At 46.9% G+C, this 19313-nt stretch overlaps 1 protein-coding gene across 1 annotated transcript in view; it reads left to right on the forward strand.

The window, feature by feature from the left end:
- The window catches only part of SLC2A9 (solute carrier family 2 member 9), a 170607-nt gene that overhangs the window by 14868 nt on the left and 136426 nt on the right, over positions 1-19313 (forward strand). The window contains 1 exon segment of the mRNA XM_064489355.1: positions 16251-16467. Within this exon segment, the coding sequence (XP_064345425.1) occupies positions 16251-16467 (217 nt within the window).

Raw genomic sequence — 19313 nt, forward strand, 5'->3', positions numbered from 1 at the left:
GCTCTGTGTAAGTTTGTTTGAAAAATTGATTCTGATGCTAAAAACAGTTTGAAAACCAGGGAGCCGGGATGGTTTCTCTGAATGCTTGCAGCAATCACTGGCTTTGATTTTGTCACTGTGGTGTCATCCTGAGATGGGATCGGATTTGTTCAGATTTGTCTTTAAAAGAGGTGTGAATGAAAAATATTGCCGGCCACAGCAGTAAACAAAGGATGCTGGGGCCATCAAGTCATCAGCCACTACCACCAACCCTGACTGTGACTGGAGGGCACTCAGGATAGAGACAGGCAGGCAGCCTAGCCTCTGAGCCACCGCCAGTGGTGCCCCCGAGGGAACTCAGGGTGTGGAAGGACAGGACACTGGCCCTAGACAGCTAGGTGCACATCAGAGGAATGATTTCAATGAGCTCAGACCTTTGCACCTTCCCATATATAGAAAAGCACTAAATCCCCTAACTTAGGGTATCTGTTTTTATTATTATTATTACTATTATTATATTATTATTATTATTTAACAATACTCTTTTTATGTTCTGACTACCTGGTCTTTGCGGCAAAACTCTTCTATGTCCCAGCTTCTCCCCTGCCTCTTTGAAGCAACCTCTTAGAGAGATCTGAGAGGCCTCCCAGGTTCAAGTCCTCAGAAAGTCTGCCAAACAAAACATAACTCTCAACTTTAAGGTTGTGCTTTTTTTCCCCAGCTGACAGACGACTGAGAATTTGCCCTCCAGCTTCATGTTGAAAGTTCATGAGGCTCCAGCAGAGGGTGGAGAACCCTTGCACCCATGGTTTACGTGGCAAAGAGACGTGTACAACTTGAAGCTGGAACAGAATGTGTGGGTGGAAAAGTGATAGTCCAAGCAATGACCATGGGGACACGAGGAAGGAGCAATTCTGTCATTCCCGCATTTATTCATTCAAAAAATGTTTTTAAGTAATAAACTTAATATTTTAGACTAGTTTTAGGCTCAGAGCAAACTTGAGCAGAACGCCCAGAGTTCCCAGTACCCTCTTGTCCCCACACAGGCCCAGCCTCCCCCACTGTCACCATCCTGCACTGGCAGGGGTACCTCTGTTTAATCCATGAGCCGAACTTGACACACACCAGCACCCAAAGCCCACTGCTCATTCCTTCCTCCCCGACCCTGGCAGCCGCCGGTCTCTTTGCTGTCTCTACACAGACACACCTCGTTTGATCGTGCTTGGCTTTATCACAAATATTGCATATTTTGCAGATTGAAGGTTTGTGGCAGCTCCATCTGGAACAAGTCGATCAGCGTCATTTTTCCAACAGCATTTGCTTACTTCCTGTCTCTGTGTCACATTTGGGTGATTCTCACAGTATTTCCAGCTTTCCCATGATTCCATCTGCATGGTGCTCTGGGATCAGTCATTTCTGATGTTACTGTTGTACTTGTTTGGGGCACCACCAACCGCGCCCAGAGAAGACAGCGAACTTAGCAGGTAAATGCTGTGTGTGTTCTGACTGCTCCACCCACCTGCTGTTCCCCCGTCTCTCCCCTTGTCCTCCGGCTCCCTGCTCCCTGAGACAGCGCAACATTGAAATTAGGCCAGCGAGTAATCCTACGATGGCCTCTAAGTGTGCAAGTGAAAGGAGTCACACGTCTCTCACTTTAAATCAAAAGCTAAAAATGATTAAGCTTAGTGAGGAAGGTGTGTTGAAAGACAAGAGAGGCTAAAAGTGATTTTGCCAAATAGCCAAGTGAATGCAAAGGGAAAGCTCTTGAAGGCAATTAAAAGTGCTACTCCAGGGGGGCGGTATAGCTCAAGTTGTAGAGTGCGTGCCTAGCATGCATGAGGTCCTAGGTTCGATCCCCAGTACCTCCTCCAAATAGAAATAAATAAAGAAACCTAATTACCTCCCCTTCATAAAACAAACAAACAAACAAAAAGTGCTACTCCAGTGAGCACACAAGTGTTAAAGCAAGGGGATAAATTGGGAGCTGGAGGTTTGCAGATAGTAATATATATAAAATAGATGAACACCATGATCGTGCTGTAGAGCACAGGGAACTATATTCAGTGTCCAGTAGTAATTTATGGTGAAAGAGAATATGAAAATGAATGTGTGTATGTTCATGTATGACTGAAGCATTGTGCTGTACCCCAGAAATTCGCACAACACTGTAAACTGACTATACTTCAAAAAATATATTTAAAAAATTTTTAAAAAACAAATGATAAAGCAAAACAGGCTTATTGCTGACATGGAGAAAGTTGGAGTGGTCTGGATAGAAGATCAAATGAGCCACAACCTTTCCTTAATCCAAAGCCTCACCCAGAGCAAGGCTGGATTCTACTGTCTTCAATTTCGTGAAGGCTGAGAGAGGTGAGGAAGCTGCAGAAGAAGCTGGAAGCGACCAGAGGTTGCTTCACGAGGTTTAAGGAAAGATGCCGTCTCCAGGACATCAGCGTGCAAGGTGCAGCAGCCGGTGCTGATGTACGAGCCGCAGCAGGTTCTCCAGAAGCTCCAGCTCAGAGAATTCATGGAAGTGACTTCACTAAATGACAGATTCTCAATGCAGACAGAACAGCGCTGTGTCGGAGATGCCATCTAGGACTTTCACAGCTAGAGAGGAGAAGTCAGGGCCTGGCTTCAGGGGACAGGCCGGCTTTCTTGTTAGGGGCTAATGCAGCTGGGCTTTAAGTTGAAGCCAATGCTCATTTACCAGCCTGGAAATCCTAGGGCCCTTAAGAATTACACCGACTACCCACAGGCAGGCCAAGTTCACAGGTTAAAACATCTGCCCTCACCTCAGACACCAGCTGCAAGCTTGGGGATTTCAGGGCCGCCTACGACTCTGACCAACTGTTTACAGATTTGGGGAGGCTCCCATTAGCCCCTCAGTCTTGATAATTTGCTAGAACAACTCCAAGAACTCAGGAAAGCAGCATGCTTATGTAATTATAAGTTTTATTATGACAAAAAGGATACCAATGAGAACCAGGCAAAGGAGACCCATACAGTGAGGTACTCTATGGGGGAGGGGGGCTTCCAAATGTAAAACTTCAGGTGTCCTCTCCCTGGAATGTCAAGACACATCACCCTCCCAGCACACTGATACACCAAGTAGTGCCCACAGGTTAGCTCACCCGCACCTCCGTGTCCAGAGCTTTTATTTGGGCTTCATTACCTAGGCATGACTGATCAAATCTGTCTCCAGTCCGCCTCCCCTCCTTGGACGTAGGGAGGGCATGACCTGGCCTCTGGCCACATGGATGGTCCTCCTGGCATGGCCAGCCCCCAACCTGAGATATCGCACATGCATAAAGCACCAGGTGGGGTCTGAGACCCCCTCCATGAATAACAAAGACACACCTCTCATTCCGAAAATCCAAGGGTTTAGAGGCTACCTTCCAAGAACCAGGAAGAAAAGCCAGCCAAATTCCTAATTATACAACTGCACATACACCATGTGCTTCATACAAAATATGTTCTAAACCTAAAAATACCGAAAAAAGAGTTTGTTAAATGAATTAATGAATAAGGGAAGGAAGGAGTGGGAAAGGAAGGAAGGAAGGAAAGAAAGAGAGAAAGAGAGAAAGAAAAAGAAAGAAAGGAAAGAAAGAAAGAAAGAAAGAAAGAAAGAAAGGAAAGAAAGAAAGAAAGAAAGAAAGAAAGAAAGAAAGAAAGAAAGAAAGAAAGAAAGAAAGAAAGAAAGAAAGAAAGAAAGAAAGAAAGAAAGGAAGGAAGGAAAGAAAGGAAGGAAAGGAAGGAAGGAAGGAAAGGAAGGAAGGAAGGAAGGAAGGAAGGAAGGAAGGAAGGAAGGAAGGAAGGAAGGAAGGAAGGAAGAAACTTTGCTTTGCTTTGGGGGTCTAACTTATCACCCCTGCTCCCAAGGCATATAAACTAGGACTAAACTTGAAACAAACCCAGCGTCCGCAAGAATAACAATGAGTGCTTTGGCTTTTACATATAATGAATGACTCAGTGATTTCTAAGTTGGTGACATTTCTCCTCTTAGAAGGAGAGACAGAATCGCACCCCCCTGGTGTTAGTATCTAAGCCCAGCACTTCAGCAAAACAATTAATTTGACATTCCATAAATCTCCCAGCAGAAAGTTTACTGACTCATTCTCCTCTCCGGGATCCTTCCCTAAGGGCAGGTAAACAGGCGGTGATGAGGAGGAAAACCATCACCTCTCTCTGCAAGAAGAGAGCTGTCCCCATTAGCAGCAGGTGTTCGATGCTGGCCCAAAAGAAAGAGTCCAATGAACCAGCAGACAGAGAACCAACAGCGAGTCCTGGTCCTTTCAGTTAATGCTGCCCTGAGCTGCAACTTTAGTGACTCTTCTGGGAGCCCCTGTGCTCTCAGAGAAGGAGAGCACGTGGTGGGGCAGCTCTGTGTGGCCTGAGGCCCACAGCAGGACAGCCAGGATGGATGACGGGTGCAGAGAGGGTCACAGGCATCGGCACCCACTGGGTGGATGGAGGGGCACAGTGGGGCATCTTGGTGGGAGAGGCTGAGATCACAGGAGAAACCAGTGCATCTTGTTGCTACAGAAACGACTGGCCATTATTTTGATGAGACAGGTATCGCAGGAGAGTTTAAGCGCGGGACAGGACTCTGATTTTGGAAAGTCAAAGTTGTTCTTTCTCTTTCCTCTGTCTTCCTTCTGCCTCACTTTGTCCCAGTAGTTGTAAGAGAAAAGCAGGCTGCTTATCAGCAAAAGCAAACGGCACACAGTTAATAATTTAACAATAAAACTGCTCTGTGAATCCCCGTCTATGAAGCAGGAACTGGAACTCTCACTTGTGTCCCAGCTTACTGTGTATACCAAATTATTGTGACAATAATCCCATTTTACAAAAAAAGGAAACTGGGAGGAGGAAGATTGAGTAACTGGTCCAAAGCCACTCAGCCAATGGATGGTGCCCTTGTGTCTGCAGAGGACGGTCACAACCTTGGCCCCACCCAGAGGCCACTTTTCAAAAACTTTTACTGAAGTCTAGTTGATTTACAGTGTTGAGCAGTTTCTGGTGTACAGCATAGTGATTCAGTTATACATATATATCTATTCTTTCTCATATTCTTTTTCATTATAGGTTATTATGGGCTATTGAATATAGCTCTCTGTGCTGTACAGGAGGACCTTGTTGTTTATCTATTTTATATATAGCAGTTTGCATCTGCGAATCTCAAACTCCTAATTTATCCCTCCCCTACCTTTCTCCTTTGGCAACCATAAATTTGTTTTCTATGTCTGTGAGTCTCTTTCTGTTTTGTAAATAAGTTCACTTGTGTCATTTTTTTTTTAGATTCCACATATAAATGATTTCATATGATATTTATCTTTCTCTGTCTGACTTACCTCACTTAGTATGATCATCTCCAGGTCCATCCATGTTGCTGCAAATGGCATTTCATATTTATAGCTGAGTAGTATTCCATTGTATAAATATGCCACATCTTCTTTATCCAGTCATCTTTTGATGGACATTTAGGTTGCTTCCATTTCTTGGCTACTGTAAATGGTGCTGCTATGAACATTGGGGTGCATGCATCTTTTCAAATTAGAGTTTCCCCAAATAAATGCCTAGGAGTGGGACTGCTCTAAGTCTATTTTTAGTTTTTTGAGGGATCTCCATACTATTTTCCATAGTGGCTGTACCAATTTACATTCTCACGAACAGTGTAGCAGGGTTCCCTTTTCTTCACACCCTCTCCAGCATTTATCATTTGTGGATTTTTTTTTTTTTTTTTTTTTTTTTTTTGCAGTGAGGAGGTAATTAGGTTTATCGATTTATTTACTTTTTCCCTGGAGGTACTGGAGGTTGAACTCAGAACCTTGCACATGGTAAGCATGTGTTCTACCATTTGAGTTACACCCTCCCCCCTGTTTGTGAACTTTTTAATATTGGCCATTCTGACTGGTGTAAGGTGATACCTCATTGTAGTTTTGATTTGCATTTCTCTGATAATTAACAATATTGAGCATCTTTTCATGTTATCTCAGAGCAAAGAGCAGGCCTGCATGAATGCACTGTCCCCCCACAAACACAGCTATGCCATCTCTCAAAAGAACGTTCCAGCAGGAGAGAGGCTCTGGATCCTTTTTTTTTTTTTTTTTTTTTTTATAAGATGGGTGTCTGTGTGCACACACACACTTCTCTCTGCTTCTGCCTGGGGCCACACAGAAAATGCGTTTCTTTCCTCATGTTCTATCTAATTAAACCCAAGAGTCAAGCTGCCTCATTGCAAAGGTGGTTGAAGGGGGAACCCAGGAAACTCTGAGGGTCTTACTCTCTGACCATGGCTTGCAGTCCCAAGCATCCTCTTTCACTGTGTTCAGTTTTCATTTTAAAAGCCAGCGAAGGGAGCAAACTGTTCTCAGGTCTAGAAGGAGAGGCCTCTTTCTCAAACTCCTCCGGGGGAGTCACACAGTAGGAAGGAAATAAACCACCACAAACCCGCAAACTGAACATCAAGTTAAGTCCAAATGGAGCTGGACATTTCGCTAGGGACCTGGGAGGTGCGCCGGACCCCAGGGCCGCCCCAGTTTTGCGCATTCGCTAGCAGGGTCGGCACGCAGACTTCCTTGGCCTGTGCTTTGTCACCGCGAGAGGATACAAGCAAGATCAGCCAAAAGGCGAGGCGCCTGGGGCGGGGGCGCAGGGGCCCAGGCACACGCGGCCGGCTCCTCCCCGCGCGGAGCCGTGCGGGTGCACCGAGCTTCCCCGGCAGCCGGCTGTGACCGCAGTGTGAGGTGCTGCCCTCCCGGCAAGCTGAGCAGAGGCTCGGAGCTCGGGGCTTGTATTAGGGGCTGGGCACATAGGCGCCTCCTCTGGGCACGTCCACCACACCTGCCTCCCGGAGAGGAGCAGGCGTGCAGCACAAACGAAGCTGTTTGCTCAGTGTAGGCCCTGGGGGCCCCTCTTCTCTGTTCTGGGAAGAGTGGGGCCCCTCCCCCCATCCAGGTTCCCCGACCCCAGCCCAGGGCCGACCTTGCAAGCAGAACTTTTCAGAGGCTAGAAGTCTCAGGCCACTTTCTCTGCACGGGAGGCCTTAGCTGTGCCACTCAAGTGACATTAGGTGGCACTGCTGGGCTTGTGGAATTTTGTCTTGTGTGGTCCTTGCTTCAAAGAGCATGGCTGGGCGGTGGGCACTTTTGTAAGGAATTCTGTACCGTTGTCCTCCCTGTGCGGATGTGTTCGGTGGTGCGGACTTTCTCTGCAAACCCCTAAGGACCTCCAGGCATGACTTGCTCTGTTATGCAACAGTGTGGGTCCTCCGGGCCATCCATAGAAGGGTTCTATTTATGAGAATTTTTCTAGCCCTCCTGAGAATAATTTGAGGTGAATTCATGACAGGCTCGGTGTGAATCAGTAAGGAACATTAATATCGTAACACAGGCTACAAGGTAATTTGCCTCCCATTATCCTGTCATCATTGGAAGGTGTTCTCTGCCAGCCCTCCCGGCTGGGAATTGCATGGTTCAATTTATTGCCAGAAGCTTGGCCCCTGGCTTGTTGGCAGGGGAAATAGAGGGAAATTATCCATGGATTCATAGACCTGAGAAATAAACAAGTCTAGGACCCTTTTTTGACGAGACAGAAATAATGACGTCCACACCACCGTTAGCCTCTCCAGCTTCTGATGACCATCATGTGCCTCTCGTGGGCCCAGCACTGGGCTGGAGGTGCATCCTCACACTACATCCTTCCAGTAACTCTTTAGGGAGGAAAACCATTGAATGAATGAGGCACTTGAGGCACAGAGAGGTTGAGTGATTTACTCAGGATCACCCAGCAGATACGTGGCAGAGCTGAGAGTTGAATGCAATGAATTCCAGGGCCCTTAACTGCTGAGAACCCTGACCTCAGAGGCATAGCCACTTGCTAGAGGTCACAGAAGGACTCAGTGGTGCAAGCAAGTCTTGAACCCACGACCCTCAGCTCTTTGTGGTGTCTCCTTTCCTTTCACCATATGGCCTCTTACTCACTTCTTTGCTGTTTGGCCTCTAGTAAGTACTAACCATAATATAAATACTCCTCGATGAATTCATAAAACATTTCTGTTAGACTCATCATCTTTTACCAGTGCAGAGCCTCCTCACTGGTCCAGCCACCTCTCAATGAAACTTTCTGAAATAACTCCACACTGCACCTCCTGTGTTCTGAAACCCAAAGTAGAGTCTCGACTGCATGCTCAAATCTCCAATTGCTCCCCAAGGATTTAAAGCAGACTCCTTAGAGAGAAAGATACAAGAAAGGGTTTCTTGGAAGCAGGCTCCATGGAAAAGCAGTGTGGAATCCACGAATGAGATGGCCCCAAGTGGGCCTAGAGGTTAGCTAGCACAGTGAGCTTAAACTATGTTTTACTGCAGAATACTTTTTTCTAATGGAGTCTTATGAGTTTCCCAAACTGTAAAAGGAAACCTATAGTTGAAGGCCCACCTCTCCCAACCTACCCATTCTTCATGATCTTGCCTTAATCTTCCCTCTTTCTTAAAGTCCCATGTCATAGTAATTGTCATGGCGTGGGCGTTGGGGTCAGGTTGACAGTGTTCAGATAAATTAGCTGTGATGACATGCAAGTCCTAAATCTCGGTGGCTTAACACAGTGAGAGTTCATTCTCACTCCTGTCGCTGTCCAAAGCAGGTGAGCAGGGGTGCTCTGCTCCACGCAGTCATTCAGGAGCCCAGGCTCCTTCTGTTGAGTGGCTCCACCTTTCCTTAGGGCTTCAGAGGGCTCTGCTGGGTCCTCTGTGCATGACCAGCCTACAAGAAAAAGGAGTGAGTAGGGACAAGGCACATGAACTCTGAATCCTCAATGAAGGAGACATACACCAAATCAGACTCCTTTGGTGAGAACATACGGCCCTACCCAGATGCAAGGGGCTGAGAAGTGTGACCTGGCAGTGGGGCCAGGAAGGGGAGGCGGGCACAGACGCCATGAGCATGAGCAGGCTCTGCAGTTCCACTGCAGTCTGTAGCTTTCAGGTACATTTCTAGCTCCAGAGTTTTCAGCTCTCATGAAACCTAATAGGATGGCTGGAAGGGTCAGCTGAGGGCAGGTGTACAGATGTCTGATACACACTTAGCAGTCAGCCAAAATTCATTCCATGTCTCCTTTTCTCCCCCACCTCAGTCTTTCCACATGCAGTAGAGTTATGGATGGGACCATCTTTGTGTTTTCTGTACTAAGGATTGGAATAGGGTAGTGGTTCAGAGATAGGCTCTGGAGTCCTGACCCTGCCACTTGCCAAAGGTGTCACCTTAGGAAAGCCCTATGGCTCTGGGCCTCAGATTCCTCATCTGCCCCAGAGAGAAGTCAAAACACAGTACCTGCCTCACAGGGTTTGCAGAGGGGATGAGTTCACATGTGTCCCCATGGCACATTGTAAATTTGACCTATGGGTTACCTATTTTTATTTACATGGTGACCAACCCATGGCAGAGACTCAATTTAAGACACAGACATTTATTTAAGCACCTGTTCTGTACCATGTGCTACAAGTCAGTGTTGACATATACTAGGTCCACAAATCTCAAACCCAGTGAATGTCTGTGCAATGAATCAGCTGAACAACCCTCATCACCTGGCTTTTACTATCACATAAGCTTTCAGGCTGCCTTTCATGTAAGCCTTTGCTGAATTCACACCTGGAGAAGACAAATATTTAATCATCAAAGGCATCACTCTGAAACTAGCTTTTGGGGACTATTTGAAATGTGTTTCTGCAGGGGGCAACTCTCCCAGGCTTAGCCAGCCCTCTGCAGGGGCTTTCATTCCCCAGTTTCCCAAAACTGAAATAAGTCTCTGCAGAGACTTCCAAAGCAGTGTCTAGCAGTGCGTGACGTGAAAGCCGCCTCTTTTCCCACCAGGCTCCTGAATGATTGGAAGGGAAAAGAGAAAATTTCCTCCCAAACAGCATCTTTTTAGTTTTTGCACATTGACTGGAAACTGATCAATGCTGCAAGTGTGGCAGTAAGAGATTCCTCTACCATGGGTATCAGCTGGACTCCTTGCAACATAGCAGCAGTTCCTAGAATCAGTGCAGGATTGCAGTAGGGACCAAGTCACACCCAAGAATAACCTTCAGTGCTTGGGGGTCTCCTGATTATTGGGTGGCAGGAGGGATGCCTGTGAAGTGCTGGATGCTCACTCATTATGCCAGCTTCTCTGGAGAGTCTGGACCCTGTATGTACTCGTTTTAGACCTCGTGGCATCCTGGACCCCCTGCCTTCCTGTGGCCCTTTGGTCCCTCTGGCTTAGCGATTGTCACACTGTTTCTCCCGCTATACTCTGCTGCTTGAGGGCTGTCCTTATGCTCTCCAGGACCTGATAGGGCGTCTAGCCCGTAACAAGGGCCTAACCGATACTGACCTTTAAATCAATAAATGTCCTATTGGACTTAGCTGCTTAACTTTCCACCTTAGTCATGATCGAGGAGTCACTGGGGGTTGTTGTGTTCGGGCTCTGAGGCCAGCAGATCTCACGCAAACCCTCCTGCACCACTTTTTGGGTTCCCTCATTTGTAAATGAGGGTGTCTGCCACTAGGATCATCATGAGGATGAAATGGGATTATTTACGTGTTCTGATAGAGTTCTAGTCGTACGCAACATCAACAATTTTGCCTGATTGAAGCTAAAAAAGAAATCATTGAAAAAATAGGAAGCGGCTCCCAGGATTGGTGGGAGCGCTGGCGAGCCGGGCGGGGAAGCTCCGCTGCCGCTGCCGGGATAACACCCCAGATCTCGCCCGAAGCTGGTCCTGCGGGGTCGGCTGCAGCACCCCCCTGCCGTCTCCCGTCTCCCCCACGGCTGGCAAATGACACCGCAGCTCCCACCGCAGGTGCTGCCGCCGGCGGACCCAGTCCTACCTGAGCGCACTCTGCGGCGGGGGAACCCTCAGCCCCGCCTCTTAGCCACTCCGCGCGCAAAGCCAGGCCTCTGATTGGCTGAGCTGGCTCGGTCACGTGGCCCCTCCCGAACTGCAGGGCATGCTGGGAGGCGCGTCTGCATTTTCAGCCTGGGGTGATGCGGGCACTCTGTTTCCCTCAGGGCTCCTAAAAGGCACGAAGTTCTCCCAAACGAGGAGGGGGCTTCTGACGCTGGGTAGCCTAAAGGATGCCAGATGGTTCCCGGAGAGCTTGAAAACTGCGGGTCAAAGTTCATGTCCAGCCACCGACAGCAAGGTACCCGCTCAGAGAAGCAGCGCCAGGCACCTTGGTGAGGGTCCCAGAGGGTGGGCTTGTTACCCAAACGGGAAAGGGGTTGGGTGGGGTGGGGCGATCCTTGTCTCAACCAAAAGATAAGATTTACAGACAGGAGACAGAAAGCGTTATGTAGCAAAAATATTTTAAAAGATTTAGGAAAAGTGTATGCCACTAAGATTGGAGGCGGGCTGATTCAAGGAGGAGTCCCGGTGTTCTTCGTCCCCCTTTCTCTTATACCCTCGCTTGGAGGTGGTCTTTTGATTGATTGACGGCTCTTGTGCCTGGAGTGCTTAGTCATGTTTAATCCCTTTGCATTGTACTTAACCGTGGTAATGCATAGAAAAGCCCAAAGGGGGAGCCTAAGTCGCAATGTTAATTATAATACAGTGAACACTGGGTCGTGTCTGGTTAAGTCCTTTCTGCTACTGCAGTTGTGGCCGTCGGGTTTTAACCAGGGTGTGCCGGTTTCTTGCTGGCACTCATTTAGAAGAAGTAAAGTCCCTTTGTGCTGGAGGCGGGCATAACACCATCTTCTGGACCCTCCTCCCTCTCCTCCACCTAGCTGCCTGGTGCCCCAACTTACCCAACTACCTTACAGGCTGTTATGGTGGCCCAAGTGAGAGGGACGTGGCTTGGGCTGGCTTCAGTGGTGAAAGAAGTGTGAAGTATTTTGGAGATCAGACAGTGTATTAATTTTCTAGGGATGCCAAAACAAAGTACCACAGACTGTGTGGCTTGAACAACAGGAATTCATTCTCTCACAGTCCTGGAGGCCAGAAGTCCAAGGTCAAGGTGTGGGCAGGGTCAGTTGCTCCCCAGGCCTGTGAGGGCAGGACTGTTCCAGGCCTCTCTCCTTGGCTTGTAGATGGCCATCCTCTCTTCCTGTGTCTTCACATCACCTTCCCTCTATGCATGTCTCTGTTTCCAAATGTACCTTTTTAATATGTACATTAGTATTGCGTTACAGCCCACCCTATTACCTCATTTTAACTTGATTACCTCTGTAAGACCCTATCTCCAAATAAAGTAATGTTCTGAGGTGCTGGAGGCTAGGACTTCAGCATATGAATTTCACGGGGACACAGTTCAACCCATAACAAGGTTTGTCTCTGCGTCCAAGTTTTCCCTGTTTTTTTTTTTTTTGTGTGTGTGTGCATATATATATATATATATATTTTTTTTTATTGAAATATAATCAGTTTGCAGTGTTGTGTCAATTTCTGGTACAGCATCATACTTCGGGCATACATGAACATACATATATTTGTTTTCATATTCTTTTTCACCGTAAGTTACTACGAGATATTGAATATAGTCCCCTGTGCTATACAGTATAAATTTATTATTTATCTATTTTGTATATATTAGTTAGTAATCTGCAAATCTTGAACTCCCGATTTATCCCTTTCTACCCCCTTCCCCCAGTAACGTCAGTTTGTTTTCTATGTCTGTGAGTCTGTTTCTGTTTTGTAAATAATTTCGTTTGTCTTTTTTTTTTTTAAAGATTCCGCAAATAAGTGATATCATATGGTGTTTTTCTTTCTCTTTCTGGCTTACTTTGCTTAAAATGACAAATTTTCCCTTTTAGTAAGAAAACTAGTCATATTAGAGTAGGGTAGACTGGGAGAAGGGGCCAGTAGGGCCCACCCTACTCCAATATTACCTTATCTTAATGACATCTGCAGTGACCCTATTTCTAAATAAGGTCACATTCTGAGGTGCTGAGGTTAGCACTTTAACATCTAAATTGTTGGGGGAGGGGAGGACAAAATTCAACCCATAACAGACAGGGATGAGTCCGAATGGCTTAGTTGAAGGGTGTGGATCAAGGGCAAGAGTTAAGGATAAAGTCAAGACTTTTGGTTGAGCAACTGGTGAACGGTGGTGCTATTTAATAAGGTGGGAAGAAGAAGATAGAGGAATGGATCCAGGTGATGGTTCCCATCCCACTTTCCAACTATCAGCTTAGTAAGGGGCCTGTGCCCCAATCAGGACATAAAGAGAGGTTTGCTAGAGGCTTTTAAGAAAGTTCTTCTTAGTACCAAGAGATCTCTGAGAGACCAGGGTTAGTCTCTCCAGTCAAACATGAATGGGAAAGCATGTAGCCAAAATTGCTACTAGGAGTCATCCTATAATTATGAGTGGGTGCAGCCTTAGGTTAGCCGAATGAAGCAGGAGGAAGCACCTGGATTCCTGACCACATTATGGAACCACAAGATCAATAGTCCTAGTAAATGTCCCTGTTGCTTAGCTATTTTAAGTTGGAATATCCTGTTTCTTGCAGCCAAGAGCATTCTTAAATGATACAGTGCTTTATCAGCTCCCATGGACTAGAAGATCTTTGAGATCCTGGGGCCATGTTTGGTTTATTTCTGTGTCCATATCAGCACGGGTTTGTTGAGTGAATCAGTGGATGATGGCAGATCAGAGCATTTTGTGTATTAACACATGGAAACTTCATCAGTGTTAGAAAAAGCTCTAATTGTTGACAATGTAGTCTGGCCTCACTCCATACAATGAGCAAGGTAGTTATGGATCCAGAAGGAGAGAGAAAATGGGAGGAGAAGAGATACCTCACAGGGAGAGGGTACTACCTCTCCCTGCCTTACCTCCTGCCATCAGCCTGTTTGCTTACGCCAGAAACCCGGCAGTCTGCTGTGTTCCTCTTTTGCCATCGCCAACACCATCCCTCCCCAGACTTGGAGCCAATGACCCAGTTAGTCCTGTCCATTCTACATTCAAAACATATCTCAGATTTACCCCCTTCTTTCATCTCTGCCACCTGGTCCAGGCCACCATGACATGCAGAGCCTCCCAACAGGGTGCCACCTTCCTCCCTCGCCTGCCTCTAATCCACTTGCCACTCTGAAGCCAGAGGCTTCTCCTGAAAATGCAAGCCACACCATGTCCTCCCCTTGATTAGAACCCGCCAACAGTTTCTCACTCTATCCCCCCCAAAAATCCAAGAACAATCAACCTTATTATGACCTTTATGGTCCCACATCGCCTGCCCTTTTCAGCCCTTCCCATTCCATGCAGCCCACTCCTTTCTTTACAGTCCCATTTCATCCCCACAGGCCGCCTTCCGTCACCATGGACATGCCAAGCCATCCTCAGCTGTCTTGGCACATGCTGTTCCCTCTGCCTGGAACACTTTCCCACCATTTTTGAGAAGTTTTTAAATGGTGAAACATAGTATGCTTACAAAAGTATATAAAAAGCATACAAAGATAGTTTAAAGTCTAGCACCCACCTAAGATTAAGAATAAGAATGAAAGAGAATAGAAAATCCTACAAATGCCCCTCTCCAATCATTTCTTCCACCAGCCCCTAGAGGTGACCCCTGACCTGACATTTGAAATAATTGTTTCTTGGCTTCTCTTTGTAGTTTTATAATCTATATATAATTCCCCCAAAGCCTTTTAATTTTGCTTATTTTTGCATTTTATATATGGAATCATACCATATGCATTCTTTTGTTCCTGGCTTATTTCCTTCAATCTTATTTTTGGTAAGATTTTATTTTGTGTGCTTGCATGTAGCTATAGTTCATTCATGTTTGTGGCTGTCACATTTCATTTTATAACTGTTCCAAAGTGTGTTCATCCATTCTGCTGTCAATTGGCATCTGGATTGTTTCCTGTTTGGAACCGTTAAAAGCAATGCTACCATGGATGTTTGGATAGATGTATCCTAGGGCAAATGGGAAAGAGGAGTTTTTAAGAGGAAGTTTCTAGAAATGGATTTGCTGGGTTGTGGGTTAGGCTCATCCTCAACTTTACAAGATAATGCAAACTATTTTCCAAGATGATTGTACAAATTAAACTCACACCATAAATGTGCAAGAGCACACACTGCTGGTCACTGCGTACTTTTACCAGACTTTTCAGTCCTTAACCCACCTGGGGATTGTGTGAGTTCCCCACAAGTACTGGGAACTGCTCTGAGTTCTCGTACGACCTTCACGACAGGCCGCAGACATCAGTATCATCATTCCCCTTTTGCAGATGAGCAAGTCAAAGTCCACCTTGTTTAAATAACTAGCAAATCATGGTGCTGGGATTCAAGCCCAGGTCTGTGTGACCTGAACCTGTGCCTCTTCTGTCATGTCATACTCTGGCTGTTGTTGGAGAAGTTTGTGGGCCCTTATTGGGTTGCTGTGGGTAACTGTGAGCATCTTGGGGATGGGACTCTCTTGGGGAATGTAGTGCACCAGGACCTCAGGCTTTGGGGAACATCAGAATCACTGAGTCCCACCCCAAACCCACTGACTCAGAATTGACAGCAGTGGGGGTCTAGTGAGTGTGGAGTAGACATCTCATTGTGGTTTTAACTTGTGTGTCCCTGTTGACTAATGATAGTGAGCATCATGTCATTAGCTTCCTGGTCATTTGAAATTTTTTTGAAGTCTGTTCAAGTCTTTCACTCATTTCTAATTGGGTTGTCTTCTTATTGACTTGTTAGAATTCTTTACACACTGAGGATACAAGTCCTTTGTATTGCAAACATGTTAGCTCAGTCTGTGGCTTGTCTTCATTTTTCTTGATGTCTTCTAAAGATCAGAACACTTTAATTTTGATGAAATCTAAATGAGCATTTTCTTTTCCTTTAGGACTAGTGTTTTTGTGTGTCTTGAACCTTTATTTACCCCAGGGTGGCAAGTATTCTCTCTTATGTTAGGGATGCATATTTTAAACACATTTCCAGTGTGATTCTGCTATGCACCAAAGTTGGACAAGTCCAGGAATAACAATTTCCCCGGGCTCAGAGTCAGATCTGAGTTTGACTGAGGTTTGCCACTTAACTGAGCAAGTCACTGTCTCTCCGAGCCTTGGTTTCCTTTTCTGCAAAGGGATCGGGTCCAGCCACAAAATTTGTTAGAAGGATTCAATGAACTAAAGCTCAAACAGAACTTAGCAGAGTGCCTTGCAGGAAGAAGGCTGTTTTGTTTATATACTGGCTGGCTTCGAGCCACAGGACCAGACAGAAGGCATTCCTAATACTATACCTAACTCCTGGTTAGGTATTCCTAACACCTCATAACACGGTCTGTTGCTTGTTTTCAGTACATCAAGGCCTTTTACAGTGAGTCGTGGGAAAGAAGGCACGGACATCCGATAGACCAGGACAGTCTGACTCTGCTCTGGTCTGTGACTGTGTCCATATTCGCCATCAGTGGACTCATGGGGACGCTAATGGTGAAGTTGATTGGAAGAGTTCTTGGGAGGTCAGTGGGGGCCGTCTGTTTGGCGATCCCCTCTGTCATGTTCATGATATGTCTGTGTAAGAGTCAGGATCCCAGCAGGCAGCAGAGTTCCACCCATACAGTGCAACTGGAGAGATTTTAATGTTGGGAGGGCAAGGAGAGGAAACAGGGTACCAGAAGCCCAGGAGCGGGGAATCGGTGGGCGATGGGCTGACGAGCAGGCGCTGAGGTTGTGGGGGCGCTGAGCTATGTCAGAACCCTAGTGTCCACACAGAGAGGGAGCTGGGAAGAAATATCCTGGCTTCTCTCTCCTCCTGCCCTCCAGTCTGCTGCAGGTCTCTCACAGGTTAAACCCAAGTGGAAGCCAGAAAAGCCAGGAGTCTCACTGGTAGGGAGGACCAGCCCTCAGGGCACAGAGCAGGGCAGGGAGAGAGGAGACGGTCAGGGTGCCACGGCAAATGCAGAGCAGTCAGCACAGGGTCTTAGAGACGGTTCCATGGAAGTACCTTGAGTTCTGCTTTTCCAAAATCAGTTGCTTAGACAATCTTCCATTGTATGACTGGATGAGAACCTATTTAACCAGTTCCCTATTGATAGACATTTAGGTTATTTCAAATCCTCTGCATTACAAATCCGCTGCAGTGAGTATCAAAAGCTTCATATTGAAATTCTCCATCCAGGCCCTCTCCAGTCAGATCCACTTTACCTCTGAGCTTCATTCCTCACTTATTTTTTTACGGGAAGCCTTCTCTTAGATCTGATTGACTTTTCAGAAAATCCCCCCAAATATTTCCCCTGTGTCCTTGCTCACAGCGACGTCCTGGGGGACACTCTAATGGAGACGCGATGACCGGGAGGGACCCAAACCAACTCCACAGACCTGGATGGTCTTGGGCATGGCACGCCTTCTACTTTGTCACCTTCACCAGAAAATTCATATTCCAAGTTGCCTGTGGTATCCAGGGAGTTTCTGTCTGGTGATGTTTCCTGTCTGGGCCTCTGACTCATTCAGTCATTCATTTACTCCCCAGGCGTTGACCGAGCGCCCGCTGGGCCTGGCGCTCCTCTCCACGCTGGGGACGCGGTGGCGAGCAGGACCGCCGGTCCCTGTGCCCGGCGCTCACATGCTGAAGGGTGGACGGGTACATCGTGGGACCCACAGGGTAGACAGTGGCAGCCCTGGGAGGAAAATGACGCAGGCGGGCAGACAGCAAGGGCGACTGCAGACGGGGCTCCGGGAGACCGCGCGGGGCGGAGACAGGGGCGGAGACCGGCATGACCCAAGGGTGAGAAACAAGCGCATGTTGGGGGAGTTGTGGGAAGAATCCAATGTCCCTGAGGTGGGAGCGTGCTTGGCAGGTCCAAGGAGGAGTGAGGAGGCCAGTGTGGCTGGAGCTTGGTGAGTCGGGGTGAGTGGGTGCAGACGAGGTGGAGGAGGGGCCGGTCAGCTCATGGAGGACTTGTAGGCCACAGTGAGGACTGAGGATGTGAGCTGAGTGTGACGGAAGCCGGGGAGGGTTGAGAGGGATGCGACATGAGCTGGTTATGTTTCAGTAAGAATCCTTCCTCCTTCCATGTGGAGAGGCGTGGGTGAGGGGAGGGCAGGAGTGGAAAGAGGGAGCCAGCCATCTGGAGGAGAGGGCTCTGGGTGGGACACGGTAGCGGTGATACGTGGCCTGACTCCGGCTGTAGGGGGGCCACCAAACCAACCCTGCCCTCTTTCTAAACACATGCATCTGTAGAGTATTAGTTTTAGGCGTTTGTGGAAAGATCGCCAGCTTTTGTTAGAAACCCCTGGGTTTGGATCCCAGCCCTGCCATTTGCCAATTACTGACTTTTGATAAGTTACTGAATGGTTCTGAGCCTCAGTTTCCCAAATTGTAAAATGGGAGCAACCAAATCTACTTCGAAGGGCTGTTAAAAGGCTGACATGAAGATATATACACACACACATACAGACGTATGTATATAAACTGCCTAATGCTGCTGGAACCCAGTAAGAGCTTGTTAAGGGCTAGTGCCCTTCCTTGTCCGTCTCTTACAAACGGGGGGCACCAGGCGTCATTATCAGTGCCGTGAACGAGGCAGGGAGGGGAGAGCCGAACAGTGAGGGGCCAGACAGGAGGTCAGGGAGAAAGAGACTTCACTTACCTCCACTGCGCTGCTGGTGGGAACTAATCAGGATTCTCTAATAACCTAAGCTCTTGCTCCCCAATCTTGGTCTTCAGTAGAAGGGAGATGCCTACAGGAAGAAGGTTAACTGCAGAGAATAATGCCTGATACTCATGTAATGTTTTCTAATTGACCACTCATCTTCATCACCTTTGGTCTCCCACTAATGCTGAAAGGCTGTTATTTTTTTTTTTCCAACTGTCATGGATTTTTCGCCATGATAGACCAAATGTTGGGCAGAAAACAAGCGTCAATCAGTTTGAACAGACTGAAGTTATATAAGTCTATTCTCTGACCACAACATGATTAAGTTAGAAATTGCAAACAGCGTCTAGGAAGCCCCCCTAAATTTGGAAAATAATAAAAACACACTTCTAAATATTGTATGAGTCAAAGAAGAAGTTACAAGGGACATTTAAAATATTTTTGACTGAATGATAATGAAAATACAACATATCAAAATTTGTTGGATGCAGTTAGAGAAAAAAGTGGCTTTTAATGCTTATATTAGAAAAGAACAGGATTTGATAAACTCTGTCCCTTGGGACGAATTTGGCCTGTAGTCTGTTTTTTATGGCCTGTGAACCAGAGGGTATTATGTTCAGTGAAGACAGAGAAAGACAAATACTGTATGTTTTCACTTATACGTGGAATCTAAAAAACAAAACAAATGAACGAACATAACAAAACAGAACAGACTCATAGACTCAGGGAACAAACAGACAGCTGCTAGAGGGAAGGAGGGTGGGGG

This window comes from Camelus dromedarius, chromosome 1 (assembly GCF_036321535.1).
Source record: "Camelus dromedarius isolate mCamDro1 chromosome 1, mCamDro1.pat, whole genome shotgun sequence".
In the NCBI taxonomy this organism is placed as follows: Eukaryota; Metazoa; Chordata; class Mammalia; order Artiodactyla; family Camelidae; genus Camelus; species Camelus dromedarius.